General features: G+C 46.0%; 10 protein-coding genes across 10 annotated transcripts; 6 read left to right on the forward strand and 4 right to left on the reverse strand.

Moving 5' to 3' along the window:
* Nucleotides 1-1,400: 1,400 nt before the first annotated feature.
* Nucleotides 1,401-2,977, forward strand: CLUP02_09558 (GMC oxidoreductase; the record flags this gene model as incomplete). Its single annotated transcript, XM_049288536.1, has 2 exons — nucleotides 1,401-2,305; nucleotides 2,365-2,977. Coding segments are annotated over 2 exons (1,518 nt in total), but the record flags the coding sequence as incomplete, so codon positions are not given.
* Nucleotides 2,978-3,214: 237 nt separating this feature from the next.
* Nucleotides 3,215-7,327, reverse strand: CLUP02_09559 (quinate permease; the record flags this gene model as incomplete). Its single annotated transcript, XM_049288537.1, has 14 exons — nucleotides 3,215-3,244; nucleotides 3,302-3,338; nucleotides 3,369-3,661; nucleotides 3,723-3,832; nucleotides 3,901-4,199; nucleotides 4,255-4,770; nucleotides 4,830-5,127; nucleotides 5,192-5,372; nucleotides 5,445-5,888; nucleotides 6,048-6,127; nucleotides 6,207-6,423; nucleotides 6,485-6,835; nucleotides 6,894-7,187; nucleotides 7,250-7,327. 14 exons carry the CDS (start codon nucleotides 7,325-7,327, stop codon nucleotides 3,215-3,217), a joined length of 3,228 nt encoding a protein of 1,075 aa, XP_049145681.1.
* Nucleotides 7,328-7,367: 40 nt separating this feature from the next.
* On the forward strand, nucleotides 7,368-7,794 carry CLUP02_09560 (uncharacterized protein; the record flags this gene model as incomplete). Its single annotated transcript, XM_049288538.1, has 3 exons — nucleotides 7,368-7,518; nucleotides 7,580-7,677; nucleotides 7,741-7,794. The coding sequence occupies 3 exons, from the start codon at nucleotides 7,368-7,370 to the stop codon at nucleotides 7,792-7,794; spliced, it is 303 nt and encodes a 100-aa protein (XP_049145682.1).
* Nucleotides 7,795-7,925: 131 nt separating this feature from the next.
* Nucleotides 7,926-9,746, reverse strand: CLUP02_09561 (uncharacterized protein; the record flags this gene model as incomplete). Its single annotated transcript, XM_049288539.1, has 9 exons — nucleotides 7,926-8,146; nucleotides 8,209-8,387; nucleotides 8,451-8,506; nucleotides 8,596-8,642; nucleotides 8,736-8,816; nucleotides 8,903-8,986; nucleotides 9,047-9,171; nucleotides 9,222-9,332; nucleotides 9,418-9,746. 9 exons carry the CDS (start codon nucleotides 9,744-9,746, stop codon nucleotides 7,926-7,928), a joined length of 1,233 nt encoding a protein of 410 aa, XP_049145683.1.
* Nucleotides 9,747-9,792: 46 nt separating this feature from the next.
* CLUP02_09562 (uncharacterized protein) lies at nucleotides 9,793-11,422 on the forward strand (the record flags this gene model as incomplete). Its single annotated transcript, XM_049288540.1, has 5 exons — nucleotides 9,793-9,876; nucleotides 9,933-10,063; nucleotides 10,123-10,239; nucleotides 10,290-11,139; nucleotides 11,192-11,422. 5 exons carry the CDS (start codon nucleotides 9,793-9,795, stop codon nucleotides 11,420-11,422), a joined length of 1,413 nt encoding a protein of 470 aa, XP_049145684.1.
* A 149-nt stretch (nucleotides 11,423-11,571) lies between these two features.
* CLUP02_09563 (uncharacterized protein) lies at nucleotides 11,572-12,424 on the reverse strand (the record flags this gene model as incomplete). Its single annotated transcript, XM_049288541.1, has 2 exons — nucleotides 11,572-12,086; nucleotides 12,139-12,424. The coding sequence occupies 2 exons, from the start codon at nucleotides 12,422-12,424 to the stop codon at nucleotides 11,572-11,574; spliced, it is 801 nt and encodes a 266-aa protein (XP_049145685.1).
* A 600-nt stretch (nucleotides 12,425-13,024) lies between these two features.
* CLUP02_09564 (uncharacterized protein) lies at nucleotides 13,025-13,588 on the reverse strand (the record flags this gene model as incomplete). Its single annotated transcript, XM_049288542.1, has 2 exons — nucleotides 13,025-13,353; nucleotides 13,411-13,588. The coding sequence occupies 2 exons, from the start codon at nucleotides 13,586-13,588 to the stop codon at nucleotides 13,025-13,027; spliced, it is 507 nt and encodes a 168-aa protein (XP_049145686.1).
* Nucleotides 13,589-15,343: 1,755 nt separating this feature from the next.
* CLUP02_09565 (uncharacterized protein) lies at nucleotides 15,344-16,946 on the forward strand (the record flags this gene model as incomplete). Its single annotated transcript, XM_049288543.1, has 2 exons — nucleotides 15,344-16,205; nucleotides 16,261-16,946. 2 exons carry the CDS (start codon nucleotides 15,344-15,346, stop codon nucleotides 16,944-16,946), a joined length of 1,548 nt encoding a protein of 515 aa, XP_049145687.1.
* Nucleotides 16,947-23,014: 6,068 nt separating this feature from the next.
* On the forward strand, nucleotides 23,015-23,475 carry CLUP02_09566 (uncharacterized protein; the record flags this gene model as incomplete). Its single annotated transcript, XM_049288544.1, has 2 exons — nucleotides 23,015-23,172; nucleotides 23,211-23,475. The coding sequence occupies 2 exons, from the start codon at nucleotides 23,015-23,017 to the stop codon at nucleotides 23,473-23,475; spliced, it is 423 nt and encodes a 140-aa protein (XP_049145688.1).
* A 345-nt stretch (nucleotides 23,476-23,820) lies between these two features.
* CLUP02_09567 (uncharacterized protein) lies at nucleotides 23,821-24,279 on the forward strand (the record flags this gene model as incomplete). The annotated part of the gene is made up of 1 exon (XM_049288545.1): nucleotides 23,821-24,279. The coding sequence occupies one exon, from the start codon at nucleotides 23,821-23,823 to the stop codon at nucleotides 24,277-24,279; it is 459 nt and encodes a 152-aa protein (XP_049145689.1).
* Between the last annotated feature and the right edge of the window lie 535 nt (nucleotides 24,280-24,814).

Consider the following 24,814-nt stretch of genomic DNA (forward strand, 5'->3'; position numbering starts at 1 on the left):
CCCTCTTTAACTTACCGCTTATAATAGTTAGAAGTTTATAGTAATAGATAATAGCTAGACGACCGACGAGACTGCCCTTTACTAGCTAAAGGAAGTGTTCTTATTATAGACTAAGACCCCCCCTATTAGGGGGCTTAGTAAGCTAAACTAGCCTCGACTATTAGTGCTAAATAGGCATAGGAGTTATACGACGACAGAATTTATATAGGAGTGCTATAGAAATAACGTCTACTTATTATTCTTACTACTACACGCTTCCTATATCCTCTAGTTATTAAATATAGCTATCTTTGGGCCTATTAAGTTTATATATAAAAAAGAGCTTAGTAAGGAGGATATAGTAGACAATTCTACTATCGTTAGAAAGTAGTACTTCTTAAGCTACTACTAGCTTACTCGTTTAGTTAGTCTAACGTCGTTAAATATACGAAGTAAGTAAAAAGTAACTAGACTATAGCTACTTAACATAGCTAAGCCACTTCTTAACCCAATAGTCCTACCTATATAAGTTATATTATTTAAAAGGGGTATAGAAGCTGGGTAGACGACTAGTAATACTAATAGACTACTTAACTAGGCATTAGCGACCTCTATTATTAACTAGTTAACTCCTAAGAAGGCTAGCGAGCTCTGTAATTACTTAAAGCTATTTATAGAGCTCAGTCTAGACGATAGTACTTAATAACTACTATTTCGAAAGGTAAAAAAAGCTTTTAGGGAGCAGGCCTACTAATTAGCTATATCTCGGTACTAAGTTCGAGTTCTTAAGGCCAGGATTAAGCGTATAAGGCCTAGGAAAAAAAAGACTATATATCTAGACCTAAATACTAGGTTCGCGGATATTTAGAACGTATAGAAAGCTCAGGAGGACTCTAGCGACCGTTTAGTTAGTCCTAATCGACTCGTAGGGGTCGAATTACTTAGGGAGAATTTTGATTATATTGTTGTAGCAGTAGAAGGTAGTTAATTAATTAATTGTGGTTGGTGTTGATGTTTGGATGCCATGTTTTGTTAGGGTGCCCAAAAGGGGGGGGTGCCCAAAAGTGGGTGCTTTGACTTACCGAATCTCTGTCTCTCCCCTCCCCTTAATGCCCCCCTCCTCCCTCTTCGACTCTCTCGGATCTCCAGCCCCCCTCAAGTTCGTAGCCTCAACCCGGTATCCGATAAGACCTCCCCAGCTTCGCCTCCTTCATCCCCCCATATCCGCTCCCACACGATCCATTCTGTCTGGACCGTTTCATCCCGTACCCCGGATGCGGGGGCGGCAGTTAGCACCGGGATGGAAGGGGAAAAGTTGGGGTAGCTCCATTCTAGCTCGTGGCACATGAGCTCTTCTGACTCCCTCATGACGATCGACGTCCCCTCCACGAGCCAAGCTAACGAGTCATGCTATTGCCAGCTACACCCGTGCCCAAAAGTCTGACTTTGATTCATGGGCGACACCCGGCTGGTCTTCGGCAGACCTTTGGCCTTACCTGAAGCGCTTCGAGACGTACCACGGTAACGGCGACCCGGCCCACCACGGCTCTTCTGGCCCGGTGCATGTGTCTTCGGGAGGCTTCCGTGTCGAGAGTGCCGAGGATGATATCCTGGCCGCCGCAAAGCAGACTGGCTACCCTGAGATTCGGGACTTGCAGAACCTAGAGGCAAACAGCGGCTATGAAAGGTGGATGAGATACGTCTCGCCTGAAGGGAGACGACAGGATGCCGCACACACTTTCCTGCACCCACTTCTCGAGGATGGAAAGCACCCGAACCTTCACGTGCTGGTGGAGTCAAAGGTGATCGGCGTCCTGTTTGACGACCACAAGCGTGCCGTCGGAGTCGAGTACACTCCCAACTCAGACTACCAGGCTGTCTTGAACACCACACAACAACCGGTCCGGAGCGTCAAGGCAAAGAAGATGGTGGTCGTGTCGTGCGGCGCCTGCGGAACCCCCGGCGTTCTCGAGCGCTCTGGCCTAGGAAGCAAGAAGATCCTGGACAAGGCTGGCGTTCCCGTTGTGGCGGATTTGCCTGGCGTGGGAAGCAACTATCAAGATCACAATCTTGTTTTGATGCCCTACAAGACGGCGTTGAAGCCGGAGGAGACGCTGGATAACATCTTTAGCGGGCGCATAAGCCACGAGGATGCGATTGCCAAGAAGGACAAGATGCTGGGCTGGAACGGTGTCGATGTCGTCAGTAAGATCCGGCCCACTGAGGAAGAGGTAAAGAAGCTCGGTCCCGAGTTCGAAAAGGCATGGGAGAAGGACTTCAAGAATGACCCCAACAGACCTGTCATGCTTACTGGTTTCCTTCACGGGTATGTACACCATGCAACACATCCTACTATCAAGAGCGCAAAGACACTGACATCTACAGGTTCCTGGGCGACCACGCCGCCATCCCGCAAGGCCAGTACACCACAGTCGCAAACTACACGGCGTACCCCTACTCCCGCGGTAGCATCCACATCACCGGCCCCGCCCTAACGGATCCCCTCGACTTTGAGACCGGATTCTTTAGCGATCCTGACGACCTGGACCTCAAGAAGCAGATCTGGGCCTACAAGCACTCGCGCGAGGTCGCCCGCCGCACAGCCCTCTACCGCGGCGAAGTCGCCGGCGGACACCCTTCCTTTGCTGCGGACTCCAAGGCCGCGCTTGTCGAGTCCGTCTCGGCGGACGCGTATAAGAACGTCAAGCCGATTGAGTATTCTAAGGAAGACGACAAGGCGATTGAACAGTTCTTGAGGGAGAACATCAACACGACGTGGCATTCTCTTGGAACGACCAAGATGGCGCCGCGGGATGATGGGGGTGTTGTTGATTCTTCGTTGAGCGTGTACGGTGTTGAGGGACTCAAGGTTGTTGACTTGAGTATTGTGCCTGAGAATGTTGGTGCTAATACGAACAACACGGCATTTGTGGTCGGCGAGAAGGCGGCGGATATCATTGCAAAGGATTTGGGCATTATCATCGCGCCAAAGTTGTAAGATGATGACGGATTGAGAGATGGACTGGCTGGCAGACCGCATATGAGCGAGATGTAATGAGTGCGAAGCAATTGACGACGAGCCCGTTCTGAGGACAAGCCCTTCTCAGCCCTATCATCATTCCTGGTGTTTATTGCAATGAGTAATGTAAGATTTCACTCTAGAATCCCGATTAGGGGAGTTGGCACACACAGCACGGCAAATCCATAGAAGGCTGGAGGAGAAGTACGTCTCGTTCTAGGTGATGTAATTTGTGTATATCCAAATCTCCCCAGAACGTTCATTTCATTATTAAGATCGTGACTACACATGATGCAGTCTTACAGGAGTGTGGGTATCAAGCTCTTCAGCGAGCACAGTTCTAGATGAGATGGCAGGTCTTCAAGCAGACTCGTGGTGAGACTCGTGAAGCCCCTTCTTCTCAGCGTGGATAGCGCTGTCCTCCAGGTCCTCAGTCAGGCCGACATCCCGTCTAGCCTGCTCGAGCAAAACGCTGTCCTCGGCACCCGCGTTGCTGCCAAAGACACGGTCCATCTCCTCAAGGGTGGCGCCCTTGGTCTCGGGCAAGGCGAAGTGCACCCAGATGATGCTGGCGCCGAGGAAGACGGCGAAGAAGATGTAGGTTCCCCATTTCCAGCTCTCGAGCATGGAGGGAACGTAGAAGGCGACGGCGAAGTTGTTGAGCTAACAGGTTGATGTTAGTCTGATGTCAATGTCTAAAAAGAAAGAGGCTTGGAGTGCATACCCAGTTGCTTGATGCGCCGATGGAAGCACCCTTAGCGCGGATGGAGAGGGGGAAGATCTCGGAAACAAGGGTCCATGAAACGGGGCCCCACGAAGCTCCGAAACCGGCAACTGAGATGTAAAGTTAGCATACCTAGTCCTTAAGAGATCTCGACTGGAGACAGAAAGGCTCAACGTACTGTAAATCCAGATGAAGGCGACGGCAACCCATCCCTCAACAGGATGGCCCGGCCAGTCGTGGCTGAACTTGGCGACAATGATACCGGGAATGACCATGGAGATCAACATGACAATGGAGCCAACAATCAGAATGGGCTTTCTGCCGACCTTGTCGATGATGGCCATGGCGGGAAGGGTGCTGATGAAGAAGACGACACCGGTGACGCCAGTGGCCAAGAGAGCAGTCGTGCCGCCGGTGAGACCGAGGCTCTGGAAGACGTTGCTGGCGTAGTAGATGATGGCGTCGATACCGGACCACCTAGCAGACTCAGTTAGTTCGGTCGCGGGGGCCAAGGAGGTCGTGGTAGACTTACTGTTGCCAGAACATGACCAGCCAAGCATACGCAACACGCTTGAAATGGTCCCAGGAGCGGAGAATACGCCAGTACTGCGCAACCTCGCGCATCCAAACGCTCGTCTTCTCCTTTTCGGCCAACTGAGGGAACGCCTTCTGGAACGAGCGCTGCTCGAAGAGGGCCTCGGCCTTGATCTCCTTGAACTCAACCTGGACAAGCTCGCTATCCTCGGGGAGCTTGCGGAGGTACGCAATGGTCTTGACGGCCTCTTCGTCGCGGCCCTGCTTCACGAGCCAGCGAGGGGAGAAGGGCAGCCACCAGATTCCGAGGGCGAGAAGGGCGGCGGGGACACCCTGGATGTAGGAGGGGAGTCTCCATGCGAGGTCGGACTGGCCCTCGCCGATGCCGCCGATGTAGTTGCTGCCGTATCCGATCCAGAAGGAGAGCATGATTCCGAGAATGGTGGCGAATTGGTAGAAGGAGACGATGAAACCTCTCATTTCGGGGGCGGCGAGCTCGGCGTTGTACAGAGGGCTGAGAGTTGGTTAGCATCGTGGCCTCGGCGTAAGTTCTTAGACAGAGGGCAGACTTACCCGACACCACTAAAGGTTCCGACACCAAGACCGGTGAAGAAACGGCCGGCGTAGAGGAGCTCAGGCTTGTGGTAGCTTGCGCCAGTGTAGAGGTAACTGCCCAGGACGACCCAGAGACAGGCGGAGAACATGGTGTACTTGCGGGAGAAGACCTCGCCAAAGACACCGGCGCTGACGGAGCCCAGTATACCGCCGAGCTGGAGGATGGACGTCAACCAGCCCGTCGCGCTGGACGAGTTGACGACGGAAGGGAAGTTGTCCTTGAAGCGCGTCATGACGAGGGATTGTCCGAGGACACCTAGGAAGACGATCAGGTCAGCAACGGAACAGTCGTCATCGGATTCGGGAGATTAGAGACATACCCTGCTGGTATCCATACTCAAAACCTCCAAAGGATGCAAAGAGGGCAATGACGAGAATCTTGGGGTTGTTTGCCAGCGAAATCCATCTGTTCTGGTAGGCAAGCTGCGTGCGCGCCTCGGCGGCGGTGGCTGCTTGGACGGCCATGATTGCAAAAGGCGATTGACGAGCAAAAGAATTGGCCTCGTAACGCAAGACAACCGAGTGACAATCACGGGAAGCAGGAGCCGGGAAATAATAAGACGATCACCTCACCCAACAGGCCGGGCCATCGTCTGTACTTATTCTTGGGAGCACCGACGCTAAGGACTGCCTTCCTGGGGGGTGGTTGACCAGGGAGACGTCCTTTGGCGATGGGGCAACTTTTGCCAGATGGGGACAGGATGTGTCAAGTTTTGATGCGACTCTGTGTAGACCGTCCCGCAGAGTCGAACGAGATGGGCCCCATGGGCTAGGTTCTTGGGTCGTCCCTCGTGTCAATGTTATTGCTAGCTCCTTGAGTTCATCATTGACCTGTCTGAACCCAGGGAAGCCTCGTCTGGCATGTTCGATCTGTGTTGCTTCTTCGACTGCGTGTACATGTGAGATTCTCAGTTGCTGGAAATCCGGGGTATGTGAGATCAGCGTGGTGGGATCTGAGTACTGACCGACATGGTGCTTATGGTTCCCGGATCCAGACGTCGGCTCCAAATACGCGTTCTACTACCGCTGGCTCTTTGCCCGACGATCACCTCCCCTCAGGTTTGGCAAACGTTGGCATCAGTTGGCATTCGCCCGAAGGTTTCCGAACCCGAAGCATCTCCAACGCTCCAACCCCTTCAGAAATCCTCTGGCTGCTCAAGAGCTGGCGGGACAAACAGCGGAGTCCTCCGTCTTGTTTCCACCTTGACCCCCTGGTTCATGGAGTTCATACCCCGTCCACCCGCACACAGAGAAGTCTGGCACATCACACGATTTGGTCCACCCCCGCAGCGGGTTCGCAGTCGTAAAAAAGATACCAAAGTAAAAAAGAATTACGGAAAAAGAGAAGGCCAAGGCGTGTAACGTCGGGGAAAAGTCCCGGAGCTAACGCCAGAAGCGGAAGTTGGCCGAGTTGGTCTGGGACTCTGGGTGGATTCAAAGCAGAAATCTTTACCACTTCCCCACCGGCGGCGGTAAAGTGCCAGAGGGCAGAAGTGTTCTTGACTAAGGTGTTTTTCCCGTGGGGAATGTTTTGACTTCTCTGGGGATCCCGCTGGCCCAGACTCGAGTGAGGATTGTGAGGGGAAAACCCCCCATCTTGTCAGCAATAGCACCGAGAAGAGGCCGTTGAATCGACGACAACAACTGGTCGACGTGCAGATATACCGGCCACAATGACAGAACTTTGATTGTCTTTCAGGTTTCAAATAGACCGCCCACATGGTCGCCACGTTAATTTGACGGTTCCCGGATGAGAAAACATCCCTCATACCGGATCTCATACCGGGATATTCGTCGAAGCCCCAAAGAAAAGTCAAGTTGAGCCGCACCCTTGGCAGCGATGCCGGGACCGCGCTATTACTCAACTCGCCCACTCCTCGACGCTTCCAGACTTTGCTTTTATGGTTATTGAGCCCGGGCTCTTGTACGTCAGGAGTCATGCCATCCCCGGCGCCATGCTGCTGCTTGACTAAGAAGTCCCACAGCAACGTTACCTAGCAGGCTAGTTCGCGTGTGCTCGACCTTTTTGCCCGCGGGGTTGGTTTCTGACTGGTCCCTGTAATCAAAAAGCAGAATTTTCTGCAGGCGATCCTTTGCAAGTAATTCGCTTCTGCAATGCGCTCTTTCAGTTGGATTTTCGTGTCGGCAGGACCCGGCCGAGATGTTCAAAATACCGTTGCCTTTGACCGATGAAGTTTGCGTCATTGAATCGCGAAATGTGAAAGCTCGGTGTTCTCTCCGTCGATGCTTGGGTAGTCGGCTTTTGTTGCCGACGCTAATTACGTGAGCTCCATAGTTGTGATACTGAGCAAACGTCTGTTCATGATCCCCTGATGGCATCAAATTTTCTCATTGCAAAAAACTCGTCACCGCTTCACATTGGCATCGATGCATCGTGGTTCGCGCATGAGATCCCGGTATTGCTGGTGGAGAGCACGACAGGACCCGTTTTCCATCTGCGGGCGAATTCGGAAGAGCAATAATGAACGCCCCACGATGTCGGTTTACGAGTCTTTTGGGAGATGTTCGAGACAAAATAGCGGAGTTGACGACCTGTTCCTGACTCGATGCATCATGTCCTCGGCAATCTCTTACGGAAAGCGTAGATGCAACCGATGGTGCCAGCAAGCATTGCAATTTGCTAGGTGTAATCCGTCGGCCCTCTGAACTCATGCCAACTTTTGAGGCTTGAGACTGCTTCACTTCAGATGTTCACATGCCTGCTCTCTGCCATCGCTATATCGCTGCTATGGGACACCAGAAAACGGAAGGTCTTGCGCGTTATGTATTGTTCACCCTCCACGGCGTAGGAGAAAGTTCTATTGGAGGGTAAAGTGGTTTAGTCGAAGGGGCGTAGACTCGATCAAAGGTCTCTTGCGCAGGATGCCACGATGCTGCGGCTTTGGCACGTCTACTCTACTAAATCACACACGCGAAAATGATCAAAATTGAGATTTTTGAACGACATAGGGGTGGGAAGATATCTCGACGTGATCTACAGCTCGTACATTCTCAACTACGTCATCTCTAAAACTGGAGATGGCCAAACATCGTTCAGAAACCACAGAGACGAATTGGAGACATGCAGTCGAAAGTTACGCTTTTCTCAATCTGAACGTCAAAATAGACAAGCGATCTCCGGCAACGGTTGATCATATGGTTACGACAACCTGGAGAGTGGACGTGTAGATCGGCAGCCATCCGAAGTGCGTTTGACACGTGGAAGAACCGCAATGCTGGGTCGTCAGCCCCCCAAGGATGAGTATCCGTGACTCCTAGGACCCATCGACGGCAGTTGAGATGAAGGTGGTTCGAGACATTGCTCATGCAAGGTAACCTTCGAAGGCGGGTAGTCCCACAGTGACAGACACGCAAGACTTGGCTCCAGACGCAACATGCATCATAGACATGCATGAATTAAGAGCCCATGTGGAAGGGAGCGCGAGGCGTGTTCCCCCGCAATATTCCCTCTGAGGCTGGAGAGACGTCCGGAGAGGCCGGGGTAATTCTGGGGTTCTGGGGTTCTGTGGGGTTTGGTGTAATTGATTAGTTGACAACTTGACAACATTAAAGCATTACAGCCGACCGATGATGGCATTTGGCGAACATGAGTATTCTATGATATAGCTTCTCTTCTAGCTTTGTTTCTGATCGGATTTCTCGTTCCAAAGTCAGTGATAGTGGACGCCTTGGAGCGCCCCGCAACTTGGTGTGCTTTTCTCACAACTCGAGATGTCGAAAGACAGCCGCGACTAGCTGTAACATTTGAGTCTCATGACGTTTGATTGATGTCCTTCCGTGAAGCGTAGACTAAGATAGCGCGAAAGCAAATGCATTGAGAGGAGAAAATTGTAATGGGCGAACTGATACTCTTGACGACGGTGAAGTTGTCATCTCGATATGTCACTGACTGAATGATCCTGACTTTAGGCTCGGCTGTTGGTTCTGGCTACCGCAGTGCAATCAGCGGACAAAGTCAAGATGTGCACATTATACTTTCCCAAATAGAGAAAACATCATGGGTCTTTTACTCATTGTAGGCAAGTCCATGCGAATGGCGCCTTTTCCACCAATGTCTTGGTGCCAGACCACCTTACAGGAGGCCATCTTGAGCCCTGACATATCGATCGTCAATGCGGACTATAGCTTAACTCAACTTGAGGAAAGGTATGAACTCTGATAATGGCGCGTACAAGGCCCATTTTGAAGAGTCTGGAACCAAGGACTGAAACGGACGCGACAATTCTCGACGGGGGCGAACCGAGGGGCGGCACGTGCCGTGGCACCTGCCATGTCTATTCTAGGGAGAGTTTGTTGAATGATTGAGTTTGGACGGGAAGTTTGCGTTACTTTACTTGGATGCTGTAAGCAATATAGCCGAACATGATGAACAAATGGTCATGGTGATGGTAAGATTTGTGAGATGAGAGATGAGAATGAACGGTGGTGAGTGAACAGGAGCTGGATGTGATGAGATGAGCAATCAGCTGCCTTTAAGTGACTGATATGGATAGATGAATACGTCTATCCGAAACCAGGGGCTTACGTCATTTCTCTCGATATTTCTGTATCGGGGACGTGCCCCGCGCTAACCTGGAAGGAAAGAACCGTGCACGCAGCCCCTGCCCCACCATGGCGGGGAGCTGCTGCCGTTTTGTCACAGAAACTCGGCGGTCGGTGTTTTGGCACCCAAAAAAGATGAGACACGTCGTCGCAAACAAAATCTCTCGAGATAACCTGATAATCTCGCTGCTTTCCCCTCTCTTTCTCTGAGTCCCTCTGAATTGCATCTTCTTTCCGGCCAACCTCTGCTGGACTCTCTCGATACCCAATCCCTTCTTCAGATCCAAGATGCCTGGTATGGTTCCCCGCCATTGGTGCCTCCAGACATCACCACAAACCTCGCACCAAGCTAATCACCATGCTATTGACAGCTCCCTACTCGACCGGCGACAAGACCTCCTTTGGCTGGGTCACTGCTCGCGAGCGCTGGCCCGTCATTATTGTGCGTACTTGGCATCCTTGTTGACAATTCACGTCTCGCTGACAGCTACCCTGCAGACCCAAGCCATTGACGACCTCTACCGATCCGTCACCCAGACCAAGGACGCCGAGAAGGAAGCCGAGGGCAAGAAGATCATTGAGGAGATTGCAAAGATCAAATACGAGGTTCAGCACGACCGCGCTTTGACGTACGGCTCTCCATCGACACCTCCAGTACGATAGTTGCTGACTATACTCTCCATACCAGACCGATCGAAGACGATGGATACCCCGACGTGAGCATCTACAACGAGGAGCTCAAGAAGCTTGGCTCTCCCACATGGCTGAACGTGCCGTGGCTTTACACCGAGTGCTACCTCTTCAGGTAAGCTACATATGGCAAACCACTTGGCAAACACGTGCTAACAGCAACAGACGCATCAGCACGCACTTTGCCCGGTCCACCCACTGGAAGAACTACGACGTCTTTGCCCGCCAAAAGATGAGCACATTCAGATCCTCCCGCCCCGCCGTGGTCGAGCTGGCGTCAAAGTACAAGGAGCTAGTCGAGCAGCTCCACAAGAACAAGGGCGCCGCCCAGGACGAGGCCGCCGAGAAGCTCCTCTTCACCGAAATGTGCGAAATCTGCCTCTGGGGTAACGCCACCGACCTGTCCCTCCTGACGAGCTTGACCTACGAAGATATCCAGAAATTGCAGGGCTCCGAGGCCCGCAAGGCTTCCGAGAAGAACATTGTCGTCAACGATCTCCCCGCCGTCTACGAGCTCCTAAAGAAGGCCAAGGCCGAGGGCAAGGCTGAGCGCCGCGTCGACATTGTGCTCGACAACGCCGGTTTCGAGCTCTACGTCGACCTCATCCTCGCCGGGTACCTTTTGTCTGCCGGCCTGGCCACCAACGTCGTCCTGCACCCCAAGTCCATCCCCTGGTTCGTATCCGACGTGCTCCCGGGTGACTTTGCCCAGCTCCTCAGCGCCATTGCCAGCCCTAAGCGCTTCTACGAGACACCCTCCGAAGAGGAGGAGCTCCAAGGCAAGACCCCCGAGCCTCTTTCGGCTGCGGACTCGGAAAGCCTGGCATTCCTCTTCCAGGAGTGGAGCCAGTTCCACGCCGAGGGACAGCTCATCCTCCGCCCCAACCGCTACTGGACGCACCCCGGCCCCTTTTGGCAATTGCCCGAGGAGGCCAAGGAGCTGTACGAGGACCTCAAGGCCAGCGAAGTTGTCATCTTCAAGGGTGATCTCAACTACCGCAAGCTGACTGGTGATGTGAGTTCCACGTTCTACGTAACAAAGTGGCTAGGATGCTAATGACAAGTAGGCCAACTGGGATGCTGCCACACCCTTCACGGAAGCCCTCAAGAACCTCGGCCCCGGATCCGGCCTCAACATCTTGGCCCTCCGCACGTGCAAGGCCGATGTCGTCGTCGGCCTTCAGCCTGGCGAGGACGAGAAGCTGCTCGCCACCGAAGGCGGCGGCGGCGATTCTGGCTCACGGAAGTGGGCTTGGAGCGGCAAGTGGGCCGTCGTATCTTTCTCAGACGGTAAATAAACCGTTTGATTGACTGCTACTAGTGTTCTCTTTCTTCTTTTGCGTATTTACTTTACTACCGCTATAGAGCCATGACCGATAGACATTTGAGAGAAACCTCCCCTAGACGCGAATAGAGAGGCTGGCCTTTTTCCCTAGCCTCGTCTAATCTAGTTTTTTTGACCATTCAGTTCCTCGACCATTTCCAATAGCTTTGACTGCCTTCCACCGACTCCCATGGTACTTGTGTCTTCCCTTCTAAGGCTTATCCTGCCTCTTCTGTCAGGCCCTCGGACCCAGCCTCCCGCCCCGGAGTCGTAGACCGGAACCTTGGGAGGTTTGGGCTGCGGCGTCTTTGATTTGGGTCGTCGCGGTCTCGATGGCGCGTCCGGGACTATGCAGACGGAGCAACCTTTGCAGCGGAACCTTGGCGGTTTTATGTTCTCGGAGCGTTTGGCGGGCTCAGCCAACCCAGTTGGCTCAGTCAGTTGAGTCGGTGTAGTCAGTTGAGTTGGAGCAGTCAACTGAGTTGACAGAGTCTCGACAGTTGACTGAGACGGAACAGACAACGGAGACTGAAGGGTTGACTGAGATTGTTTGTCTGGCTCGCGCCCCATGGCTCGAAGCTCCGCCAGTTCCATTTCCTCGGGAGTTCTGTGCGGAATGTTCGCCAAGGAAGACTCCCCTATCAAAGAAAGTCAGCTCGCGTCCCCATACCCTCTCTACGAATCACTCACAAGGAAGGCACTCAGCGCAGACGCCATGGTCACAATCTTGACCCTCGCACGTCATGGAGTCCTCGTTATCCATATCGCACACGTGGCAGATCCATCGCTTGTCCTGTTGCTCGTACTTGCACGCCATGGCAGAACAGACGTCCCGGACTGTCTTTTCGACAAGGGTGGGGTTTGCGCATTTCGTTGGGGTGATTCCGAACGGGCAGTCGTCAAAGGCGCGTTTGCAGACTGGCGTGAAGTCCTTCGTGTGACCGCACTCGTAGTGATATATCGTTTTGATGCACATCTTCGCGGTAGGTCTTATGGTCTAAGTGGGATGTTGTTGATGCGTTGTTTCTAATGGTTGACTCGGTTGAGAACAATGAACATAAAGATCGAGAGAGTAGATATGACAGCGAGTTGGGCAACGGAGATGACTCGATGCTCTTGACGAGACGGAAGGTTTGGTCCATGGACGGTCTGCGAAACCCTCTGTCGACACGGGACGGCAGGAAACCTTGGGAGACATGGCGGCTTCCTTGACACCACCTGGAGAGATGGCAGTCGACCTTGGTGTTTCCCTCTTGTCTCTGACAACCTGTTTGGTCTCGACTTCCTCCCGTCCTCACCGAGGGTATGCGGGAAAGCATCACGGGCCTCGCCGAGCTCACCGAGCCTTCCTTCACCTTTTTTTCATGAGAATCTCTGGAGACTCACAGTAGTGAAAGGTATGTATGAATTATAACCTACTATTTCATAACAAGCAGACTATTACAAAGAAAATGTTCCATGCGGAAGAGCAGTTCTCCCAACAACGCCTATCCAGATGACAATTCAACAATCTCTTCAACGATTAGGTATTCCATCTCTCTCTCCGTCCCTTTCTCTTTTCCACGTCCCCATGAAATCAAACGCAAAGCCCAGCACAATCGGCACCCCCCTGAAGCGGGTGACAGTCATCTCTTGGATCATCAACGCACCACTTGCCAGCGGGGCACTTGATGGCCGCGATGCCGCCGCACATGATGGGCACGACGCAGATGCCAGTCTGATCGCACGCCAGGCCGCAGCCCTTGCGGAAGGGGTCGTCGATACACTCGAAGCTGGCGGGGCACGGGTTGGGCGTGGGTCGGAGGCCGCCGCACTCTTGGTAGATGTTTGTCTTTACGGGGGCGAGGGAGATTGTGCGGGTTCTGCCGGGGCGGGATGTCGTGGTTGTTGAGAGGGTTGCTGCGCCGGCGGAGGAGGAGGAGTTTGATGACGGTGGGGATGGCGGTGAGGAAGAGAGGGGAGATGCTGCGGAGGATGCTGGTGGTAAGGGGACCGCTGGGATGGCGGAGGAGGAGGATGGTTGTGGGACGAGGGTCGTTGGTTGGGATCCTGGTTGTGTGAGGAAGGGTGTTACGGCTGGTGCGTCTGCGGCGGCGAGGGCTGTTGTGCCGAGAATGGCGAGGAGGGTGTCGATGCGCATTGTGAGGCTGTTAGTGAGGGTTTGGGTGGTATCTTGGGTGAGGTTTGCGAGTATGGACGTCTGCTGTCTACAGTCTACGCGTGTACCGTGTGACGGGCTTAGAACTTGGGAGAACCAGAGGGCGAGCAGCCAGGAGGAAGAGAACATCTGACTTTGCAAAACGGCGGACCGTTGGTTGTTGATGTATGAAATTGACATGGCTGTCGTCTGGAATGCGGTCAGATGGGTTGTCTTGGTGCCTCATCTATCCCGAATTCCAGTCCGCGGTGGGACAACCACCACCGCCACGACAGCCTGCCACTTTTGGGGTTCGGGGACACACGGGAACACCAACAAGTGGGAATACGGGGTACAGTTGTCTCCACGAACATTCCCCCGCAAGGATGGGCTGAGCCTTTGAGGACTGGTTGAGTTAGCCTCGTGTCTCAGTTGCGCCTGTGCCCGAAGGGAGGATTGACATGACACTTCCAGTTTGGGAGCCATCACAACATTGACTGTGATAGATATGGGTTAGGAGAGTGACGCCGGATATAAATCTCGCGATACTTGATTGTGCTTCGCACGTATCGGACTGTGATAGATGTGGGATGCCGTGCGACGAGGTCTCTTGGGAAGATCGCTCCTCTTGCAGTGATGATGGCGGTTGTTTTCAGTGGAGGGTTACTCCTCACGAGGTGAATCGAGCTGCCAAGATTCATTCAGCTGGCCGGATGTATCGAGACCTCGGTGCGATTCGCTGCGAAGGTTTGCCGATCTGTGCATCGCGGAATGGCACGGTAGTTGTGGCTGGCGAGGAGGCGGCGGCGTCTTCGGACGGGTTGTAAATGACCTTGGCAAGTCGAACAGCTAGCTGTGGAGGTGCTGGTAAGATATGATGAGTCTGTCACGACCAGATATTCGAAGGATCTTGGATGGCCGGATGATGAGAAGGCTGGGACTAGTTGACCTTGGCTCGTGTCACCTTTAATTCGTGAATTCCAGTCGATGGTCGGCCTGCCTCCGTCCGCCGACCGGCCCCGCTTCTCCGTGTCGGGTCCGTCCCATCTCCTACCGATCCGTGCCGACAGGAATGCAGCCGTGAGACGACACCGCAGCTCATTTGAGAGAATTGATACTGACCTTGGATGTATTCGGGGGAAGTTCAATACTCCTGGTCTTCTTGCTCTTCAACTAATGCCAGAGCGACCCATATGAGGACATGAAGGCTGACGACGTAGACTACCATGTTCCCGCGTCGCCGGTCGGACGTGTCCAATCTCTTGCCGACTTGGGCCGAAGATGCCAATACCAACCACAAAAGCCACATGATAATTGCTGTATATGTCATTCCATTTGTTTGAAAGTCCATAAACAATTCATGCACAGAAGTAAGTAGTGCCCTGCCGTTAAAAGGTGTTTGGGCAACCCTGTAGTCTTCGAACCCCGTAAATTATTCTCTTCTGCCTACCTATCCATAACAGTAACCTAGAAACTATAAACTCTAGCTTTTCGTCGACCTTGATATACGATGGTTTCTAACTATCAAGGTTGACAAGGGCAGTATTTAAACTCGCATCTGACAAGCAGTGGCTTGCTTAATCTCACACTTTCACACGTAAACTTGACGAAACAAGTCAAGACGTCAAATTCGATAACATATTCGTTTATTATCTACGGCAGGTTTACTTCTCGAGGTATTTCCCTTTTCCGTATTTCATTCAGTCAATGTTTTCATTGCCTAACCGCTGAACCTTTAGTACCTTCTTGACATCCCAAATGACGGTGCCGATTCAGCCGGTTCTGATGCCGGGCTCCAAGTCTCATACCACTATACCGCCACATGTAGCGACTTGGGGTTCTCTACCATGGGAACTGCGGCAGATGATACTTCAAACTATTGCACGACAAACTTCTGGTTGGGGCGCCTGCGCTTCCGTTTGTAAGGAGTGGCAGGCTATACTAGAGAAGGAAAGCTTCCGCCAGCTGAAGTTACAAGCTTCCTGTTTAGATGATATAGAAGCTATGATTAGTGTAAAACAAGCAAAGCTTGTTAGTCATATCTGGCTAAATATCGAGCTGAAGCCATATACATGTCGAAGTTGTCAGACCACTGAAAGTTCTTCATGGGCTTGTGAAGATGGCCGCATGGCTAGACGAGCAATTACGAAGCTTTTTTCGATCTTGTCTCAATGGCCAGTGGTAGAGGGAGCCGAGCTGACACTGGAGTTGAGCTTCCAGTCTCCTAGCGATAAGGAGCATTGCTTTAAGAACCTCTATTTTGGAGGTGTTGGCGAGGATGAGGATTTGAAATTCGACCGGCCTGGTCATCGGTTACCCCACCTCGACTCAAAGCATTCATTTCACGACTCTCAACATGGCTGGATGAATGGACGTCAGGTCGATGCCCCCAATGGAAATTCTTTTTCACGAATATTTCAGCCTCTCCATCTCACATTCAAGGAAGGCCTCCCTCAAGTCAAAGCGGTAACACGATTTGTACTTCGCCGACAATGTCGAAGATGGATTGAACCTCGAGTGCTAGGGTTTCTATTCGATAAACTTCCTCGATTACAATCATTAATCTATGAGCCATGGCAAAGTTTGGATAAGATGGCACAAGATCTTATTTGGGATTCCGGTAAGATATAGTATTTGACTATATATATTATACCTACTAACGACTCGCGCTACAGAATACCTAAGGCTTATCGAATCCCACTTACCAAAAGCACTGAAGAAAATATCAGTGTTTGAAGAGACTAATGAAGAATATATTACCTCGTTTCGACCTATCTCACCAATCACTGCACCTGATATAATCCGGATCACATCACCGACGGTCAGTGCTGCTTTTGCCAAGAGGAGTCTTAGTCTCGAGCAGCTCTCCGTTACGTTTTTGATTGAAGCTTCGGACTTCTTCCAGTCACGTCAAAAAGACTGGGTTTGGAGCCACATGAGATTCCTGACTCTTACATCAAGGATACTTACCCAAACAGAGAATCTCAGGATAGAGAATCTCTTAAGAAATGCTGCTACAACTGCACTTTCAATTCCACACCTACATACAATGGTACTATGGAATGGTCGTAAGGGTGAAGCTTTTAAGTTCTTCTACCACGCAAAGTCTAGTTATACTTGTATTGGCTGGCAAGGAACATGGGATTGGAAGCTGAAACCTAGCGTGATACGCAATTGGCAGAGGGTTGCCGATCAAAATACTAGGCATGACCTCAAAGTCATTCCAGAGCCTCTCATTACTACAAGCATCGACTCTCATGCTCATGCCATCGAGCTCCTGGACTTGCCCTCGGAGGTTGTTCATCCTGTATCTTTATTACAGATGCAACGAGAAGCTGAATCGAGTTGGTATAAGACTTAGACATAGCTAGGCTGAATACTAGGTGTTGTCTCTCATGAGTTAATGAAGTGATTTGACGTTCAACTTTAATGTACTGATTAGGGCGCCTTTCTGAATTCAGTATCTTCTGCCTTCGTATTGGGCCGAAAGGGAACTCTTCAACCCCACTTCCACCCTGCTCACCCTGCTCACCCTCACCCCAGTACGGCAGACTGCAAGAGGCACTCCGCCAAAACACTTTTTTCATGTATCAAAGCAGAAATCGTATTTTACGGTTACCCTACTACTTAGGATAGGGTCTAGATTAGTATAATAACCTATAAATAGGGGTTATAAAGATTTATAGCTTAAGAGATATTTTAATTTCGTAATATATTAGACCGTACGGCGGTATATAAAATCGTATAATATCGTACCCTAATATAAAAGTTTTTCTTCTTTTTATAACTTTATTATAAAAATAACGATTACTTTTTACCTTTTTATAAATAAAAATCACTTTTTACTTAAGTTATTAAATTAATAGCTCGCTTATAGATATTAAAATATAGATTTATAATAACTTCTAGTCTTTATATAAGACGTTACTAAACTAATCGACCTTACGATACCTCCTTATAAAGCTATTTTAAAACGACCGATTAATAATAATATTCGTATAGGCTTTGCCCTTTTTATATAATAAGAACGTATAAACGTATAAGTTTTAATATTAATAAAATCTCTTCTTATAGGCTTAAAGGAGTAAGAAAGAAGTATTTAGTAAATAAAAAAGGAGCTAAAGTAATTATTAATAATTAATATTTTTATTATATTATATAACGCATCCTTTTTTAAGAATAAACTTAATACTTTCTAAGTAACGACTTATATTAATATCTAAGTTATTAAGAAGTTTATTAGGAAAGTTTAGTTTAATCGCTTCTCGACGTTTATTTTATATTAAGATATAATGCGATTTATTATTTTATATTTCATAATAAACTAATAAATTCTTTTAATAGAGTAGATAGTATTTCTAATTAATATAAAGAATTCTTATAATATTTTAAAGTACTTTAAAGTAGCGTACGAAGCTATAAGTTTAAAGAAATTCTTTTCTAAAGCTATAATCTTATATAAAAAAGATAATTACTAACTTTTTATTATTTCTTAAATTAGAATTAAGTTACTAATTATTAAACCTTAGTGAGTAAAGAAGGGAAAAGGTCGTATAAAGCTAATTATAACTAAAACTTTAAGTAAAACGACGTATAGAAATATTTTAAAAACACGGCTTTTAATAGGTATTAATATTAAACTAACGATAAAGATTAAGGAGGAATTGTTAGTTAAGTAAGAAAAGAAGATCGTTAAAAAGGAGGTAAAGGCTAAGAAAAAGGTTAAAAAGGATAAAAACGATAGAAAAAACGAGATTATAATAGTTTAATAAGAAGATAAAGTTTATAATAGTAAATAACTTAGTATACTATAAGGATAGAAACGAGCATTCTCGTTAATAAATAGTTTAGAATAAACTATAATTATATTTATAATTTTTTTTCGTCCTTAATATTGCTCGTAATTACGAAGCTATTTAATATTTTAAAATTAATTCTAAAGTTTTCTAATCTCTACTTAACCTATATAATACCGCCCTATAGTTTACTAAGTAAAGTAATTTCTAATTAGAGCTTATTATATATATATTACGTTAAATAAATATAAAGATATTAATACGCTTTAAAATAAAAATAATTAGCCTTACTAAACTTCGTACTTTTAGCTAATATAATTAGGGAGCCCTTAATAATTAAAATATAAATTTATAAAGTAACTTAAGGAGGATATATGTTTAGATTATTACTATTTTAAATAGCGTTTAATAGTTATTAAACTTAGTCTTAGTTAATTAGCTATATAAAGTCTTATACGGTTCGTAACGTAAGTTAATAGTATAATTACTATAACTAATTAAAAATAACATAAGGGCGACCTTTTTAATAACGAATTTAATAAGAGTTCTAAATTTATGCGAAGTTAATAAAATTAGAACGAATTAGTAATATATACGTAAATAGAAGTATAATCTAGTTAAAGAGTATATTTATATAAAATAGCCCTCAGAACTTAAGTAGTTAGAAGTATTCTTATAAACGTAAGTATACTTATATATATTAAGATATATATTACTTACTTACTAATATACTAATTTATTTTAATAAAGACGATTTTATTAACTCTTAATCTTAATATTATAGATACTTTTACTAAAGATTTAGTAATTACGGAATATAATTAAACTTTTTATTATTAAATAGTATTATAAAAGGTAGTAATAAATACTAAATATAAGAACGGTTTCTTTCCCTTAGTCTAAACGAACTCGTAATAATATAAATCCCTATTATTAAATAACAGTAAGATATTATATAAATATATTTTAAGACGTATAGATAGAAACCCTTATATAGAACTATATAATAAACCGCGAATAAGTATTAATACTAATATAGATCTTAAATCTAAATAGTAAAAGCTTATTATACGTATCTAAAAACTAAATATAATTTAGTTTAGGAGTCGTAAACCCTTTATAACGGTACTTTATCTTACTTAACCGATTTTAAACTTATTATAAAAAGGTTTTATAATATATAAAGTATAGTTTATCTTAGCTAATAATATAAGCTTATTAGTAAACTTATATATAAAAATACTTTTTATTATACCCTTTAGTATAGTAAGTAACCTCTAGTATATTAAAAAAAAACTCTTTTAATTATTATTATATAATTACGAGCTATTTTAGTATTTATCGTTACTAAAGCTAATTTTATTAACGAAGTGTTAATAATCTTATAACCGTAATTATAAATCCTTTAGACTAGAGTTAAAAAAGAATATTTTTATTATTTAAGTATTATTAGAAGAATAATTCTTAGATACGAATTAATAAATCCTTAGAAAAGACTATACTCTCTTCTTATTATAAGTCCTATTTCGTAAGTTAACGTTCGAAAGTTCGCTTTATAATTCTAGTACTAAAAACTGTAAAGATATATATAATAATTATATTATAGGTCTAATTACTCTCTAATTTTATAATAATTATCGTTTAATATAGTAAAAGATTAATACGTAGTCGTATTATTTTAAGAAAGTAGTAATATATAAAGTAAGAAACTAAGAAAGAAATTTTAAATAAGGGGTAAATATTTATATATAATTATAGCGATATATAGAAGTATCCTTTTGCTTATAAGGTCTTATAAGTATATATATAGAAATATAAACGCTTATAGGGATCTATAATGCTAAAAAGGATAGAAAAGTACATAATAATAATATATAATAAATAAAAGTTCTATAATTTTATTAAAAACGTTAAACTTTAGGGGGAGCCTTTATACGGTTAATTACGGCCTCTTATAAGCTAAACTAAGCGCGTATACTCTAACTTATAATTAATAAGTACTCTACGACTCTATAGGGGCCTTACTACCCAAGTATTAAGCCTAACCGTGCTATATCTTAATATATACTTATATAAACTCCTATATTATACTATATAAAAATATTAAATTAATTACTCCTTACTTAGAGTTTATATAAGTTAAAAATGCTCCTTATAATCCTACATATTATTATATATACCCTCTTCGTTATTTTTAGCCTATTTAGCTACTTATTTAAGGGCTTTTATTATTATATAAAAGTATATAGCGGGGATAGTACTTAAAGACTTAAATAGAGCGCCGATACGGACTTTATTACGGCCCTTATAATTATAACTGCGCTTAATAACCTTAGTAAGTATATTACGAGCTAATACGAACCGTTAATAAATTATAAATAAATATAAAGTAGTATAAGGTAACGTATAAATAATAACGGGAGGTATAACGAGCGTATACTCGTATATAGTAAATATATAGTTATAATTAAAGTAGCCCTTATTTATAAAAGTAACGTAATTAATAAAAATGCCTTTACTAACTTTATAACGGGCGCACGACTTAGTATTAGTCTTAGCGTTATTATATACGGTTATCTAAATAGTATTAGTAGCCTAAATACGAGTTATAATAATATCCGGGGGTATATAACGGCTATTCTTAATAATCTTAAGGTTAAGCTTAATCTAACGCTAGGGCTAGATTATACGGGTTAATATAGTAATATTAAATAATATAAAGTAGTATATACTAACTTATATAATACTAAGGTTATAGATTTAGTAAAAAGTCTTTAAAAAGGAAGACAAAGAGCCTATAAATAATATAAAAATCCGTATAATAAGGAAGCTATTATATAGAGGTATACGTATTAGTAAAGAGGTAAGAGGTTATTTTATAGGATATAAGGTCGTTAGGGTACTACGTAGGTTAGTATATAGGGACTATCGGGAGCTATATACCCTTAATACGGGCCGGAACGCTATATTAAGTACTTATTATAAGTATTATACGGCGTACGTAATTATTAGGAAAGGGAGTGTCCTATACGAAATTATTAGTATATATACGTAAATAGTTAATACTAAAGAAAAAAGTAAATAAAAAGAATTAAATTATAAATAGGTATATATACGTAATTATACTTATAATTACGCATATATTAACTTAAAAAAAAACATAATTACTAATTAGTAAAAATTACACTAGTAATTACGTATAAAATTACCTAATTATACCTAATTCTAGCACGTATAGCTTTAACGAGGTAATGCGGGATATTCTTATAAAGAATATAAAGAGTGAATATTCATATAGAAGCAAGAATATATGAATAAAGGGGATATAAGCGTATATAAAAGAGGTTTTTGTAATAAAGAGAGTAATATAGTTGAATTACTATATGAGAAGTTGCTTGCTTAACGAAAGGTCTAGGTAGGCAAATACACGCCTATATGTAGGCATAAAAACCTCCTACTGGAATATTCCATTGCTTATTAATTATGATATAATTAATAAGCGTATACGTAAGTGAATGCGTAATCGTAGTACGTAATTCCGCCTCGAGTAAATTCCAGATTATTCAGTTACCTTCCAGTACTTTCCATTGCTCACGTAAGCTCATATAAGCAGTATTGCTTACATAATCAATACCTATAATAATCTACAGAAATCGTAGATTAATATGGTATATAGTTTGCTTACGTAATATTGATAATAAGGCGAATAATAAGGTAAACAAAGTTACCTTCGTAACACTAATTAATATTTCTAATTAGTAAATCGCGAATATTATATTTATAATTGCGTATATAATTAGGTAATAATAATAAAAGTAAAGTAGAAAAGGGTATAAAGTATAATAAAGTAAAATATAATCGTTAATAAGTAACTATAGGGGCGTAGGCGGATTACTTACCTTACTTAAGGAATATTAAGTTAATTAAGAGGAAAGGGAAATTAATTAGTAATAGAAATTAGTAAGAAGGATATGCCCCCTAGCTACCCTACTTTCGCTAAGTAGCATAACCGCCCTTACGTAACTACTACTACCTACGGTTATAAATAGTTCCTTATAATAATATATAGGATTTATTATAATATTTATTTATATATATAAGAAAGTCGCGCTATTGATGCCTAAAATTTACGGTAGCCGTAGGTCTATTAGAAAGAACGGTTTTGGCGGAGTGCCTCTTGCAGTCTGCCGTACCCCAGTTGTAAAGTCTGCGGGTTAAAGCAGCCACTTGAAGGTGAGCGACAGGTGATACGATCGCAATTCAAAAATAAAGTGAGGCGCCACTACAGCCATATAGGGGCCGTCCGACGAAGCAGGCCGCTACTTTCCCGTCCATATCGCATTCGTTCGGTTTGCTGGCTTGGGCCGAGAGGTGCACGCCGCCCAGGCCGGAGACTCTGCGATATCTCGAGGATCTTTGCTCGAATATTCCTAGATCTTGGGACCTAGGCTTAGTCCTTTATTCTACCTTTCAGCCACTGTCATAATTACGCAGGCAATTGTGGACTTGGTCTGGCGAAAGAGGCCACCACGACGCCGTGTCGGATCCGTCTGATCCCCTACGCATTTGGACCGAGAAACATCCCGCGAACGAGTCCGACTGCTATTTCCGAGGATATGGATTCAGTATTGTAATGTTTCAGACAGTCGTTAATATCCTATTGTTGCTTTCTACTTTCCAATCGTGCAGTTGGGGGCTTAAAGTCCGACGACACGGACGACTCCCGTCGTTCCCCGCCGCCACGACTCACTTCCGCAGCGGCCGAATTGCATGCGACGGACGCACAGATTCGTACATCCTTGACCATAAGGTAGGTAATAAATTAGCAGGACCCTCCGCAGTCATCGACGTGAGCTCCGAGACGGAAATCAAGTGACCTCCCGGTCCTCTGTCACCGGCCATGAATACCTGCGCGCTGTGGAGTCGTCGGTGGTTCAGGTCGCCGTCAAGTGTGATCTCGATGATGTTCTCACTCTGACCAAGGCTGAAAAGCCGCGCCCCATATCCTCCGGGCGGTGTCAGCGAGAGACATCTGTTGACACACGTTCTCACTCACCACCGTCCAAAGTCATCTGGTGTCCCTACGTCCTCTAAAGACCCCAACAATCTCAGAGTCTTGCCAGAGGCAGATCAGAGTAGGTGGCCCAAGACGGAAGGAGGTTGGTGGAAAGGCGCTAGCTTTGCCGCTTCATCCGAAGACGTGTGTTGGTCGTTGGCTGTTGGTTGTTGGCTGATGGGAAGCGACCGACTTTTCGTATTCGGCCCATCTTCCGACCTTGCCGTACAACGATGCGCCACTTCCTATGTAAGATAGTCGGCATACAGCCTGACAACATGTAAGAATATCACGCATTCTCTGATATCGTCCAAGCCCCGACACCCAAAACCTCACGGAAACCCCCATATCAACCGAGTATGCTCTGCGCACCTCTCATAACCATGATCTTCAGCCCCTTCCGACCATGCGAGGGCACTCCGACCTTCCAAGACGAATACCGCGGCACCTACATCCCAAACTTCATCGAAGCCTGGCACGGCCCGCAGATCGTGGCGCCGGACACCCCCTACGTCGCGGCGGCGGGCAAGAACAGCTTGCACTTCATCGACACCCGGTTCGAAGCCAGCGTCGCGGAGCACATAAAAACGCAAATCGAGTGGGCGACTGTGATGGTAGGGCCGGAGGAGGTCATCGCTATTGACGAGATGGAAGCGACGGCGGAAGTGAGGAATAGCTTGACGGGGGAGACGGTGTTTGTATTTGATCCGGCGTATGCGAGGGTGCTGTTCGCGAGGGGTATTAATAGGAGGAATCCGGAGATTAAGCTGCCTGAGCTTGACTTTGCTGGGGACTGGTTGGTGAATTATGAGAGTGGTCTAACAAAGATGGAGGACGTCTGATTATCGTTGCTGACTGCTGATCTAAGAGAGATGGAAAGCTGAATGTTTGCTTCCAGGTCTGGCATTTCTTGTCGTTTGAATCTGTTTCACCAACTCAGTGACGATGATGATAATAGTTGGACATTACGTATGGACGCTGCTTGGTATACGGTCGAGGACTGACTCCACGCTAGGCATCACTTCTAGTCTTCCAAAGAGAACCACGCTTTTTCCCACTCATGTCAGAACTGTGAATGGTTCAGACCTAGAAATCGATGTTGTCATCGTAGCTATGAATCCATTTGGGTTCTAAGAACAGGCTATCTCGTCCTCCAAGGAACTTTGGACGTAGTCTCTCTTGGCGAAAGGCTTGAGTTGGACCTTTTGTACAGCTGAAGTCGAAGGATTGATCTTTTGTCTAGCTCGCAGTGGTAGAGTGGATAGCAACTAGGTATCTATGGTCGGCCGCCAAGACCGCCCACATGACACGTAGCTAGGCGGCAAAGTTCTCGTCCACGATAGACTCTGTTAATTGGGCGGCTTGGACATGAAGTAC

This window comes from Colletotrichum lupini, chromosome 5, assembly GCF_023278565.1.
Source record: "Colletotrichum lupini chromosome 5, complete sequence".
Lineage (NCBI taxonomy): Eukaryota > Fungi > Ascomycota > Sordariomycetes > Glomerellales > Glomerellaceae > Colletotrichum > Colletotrichum lupini.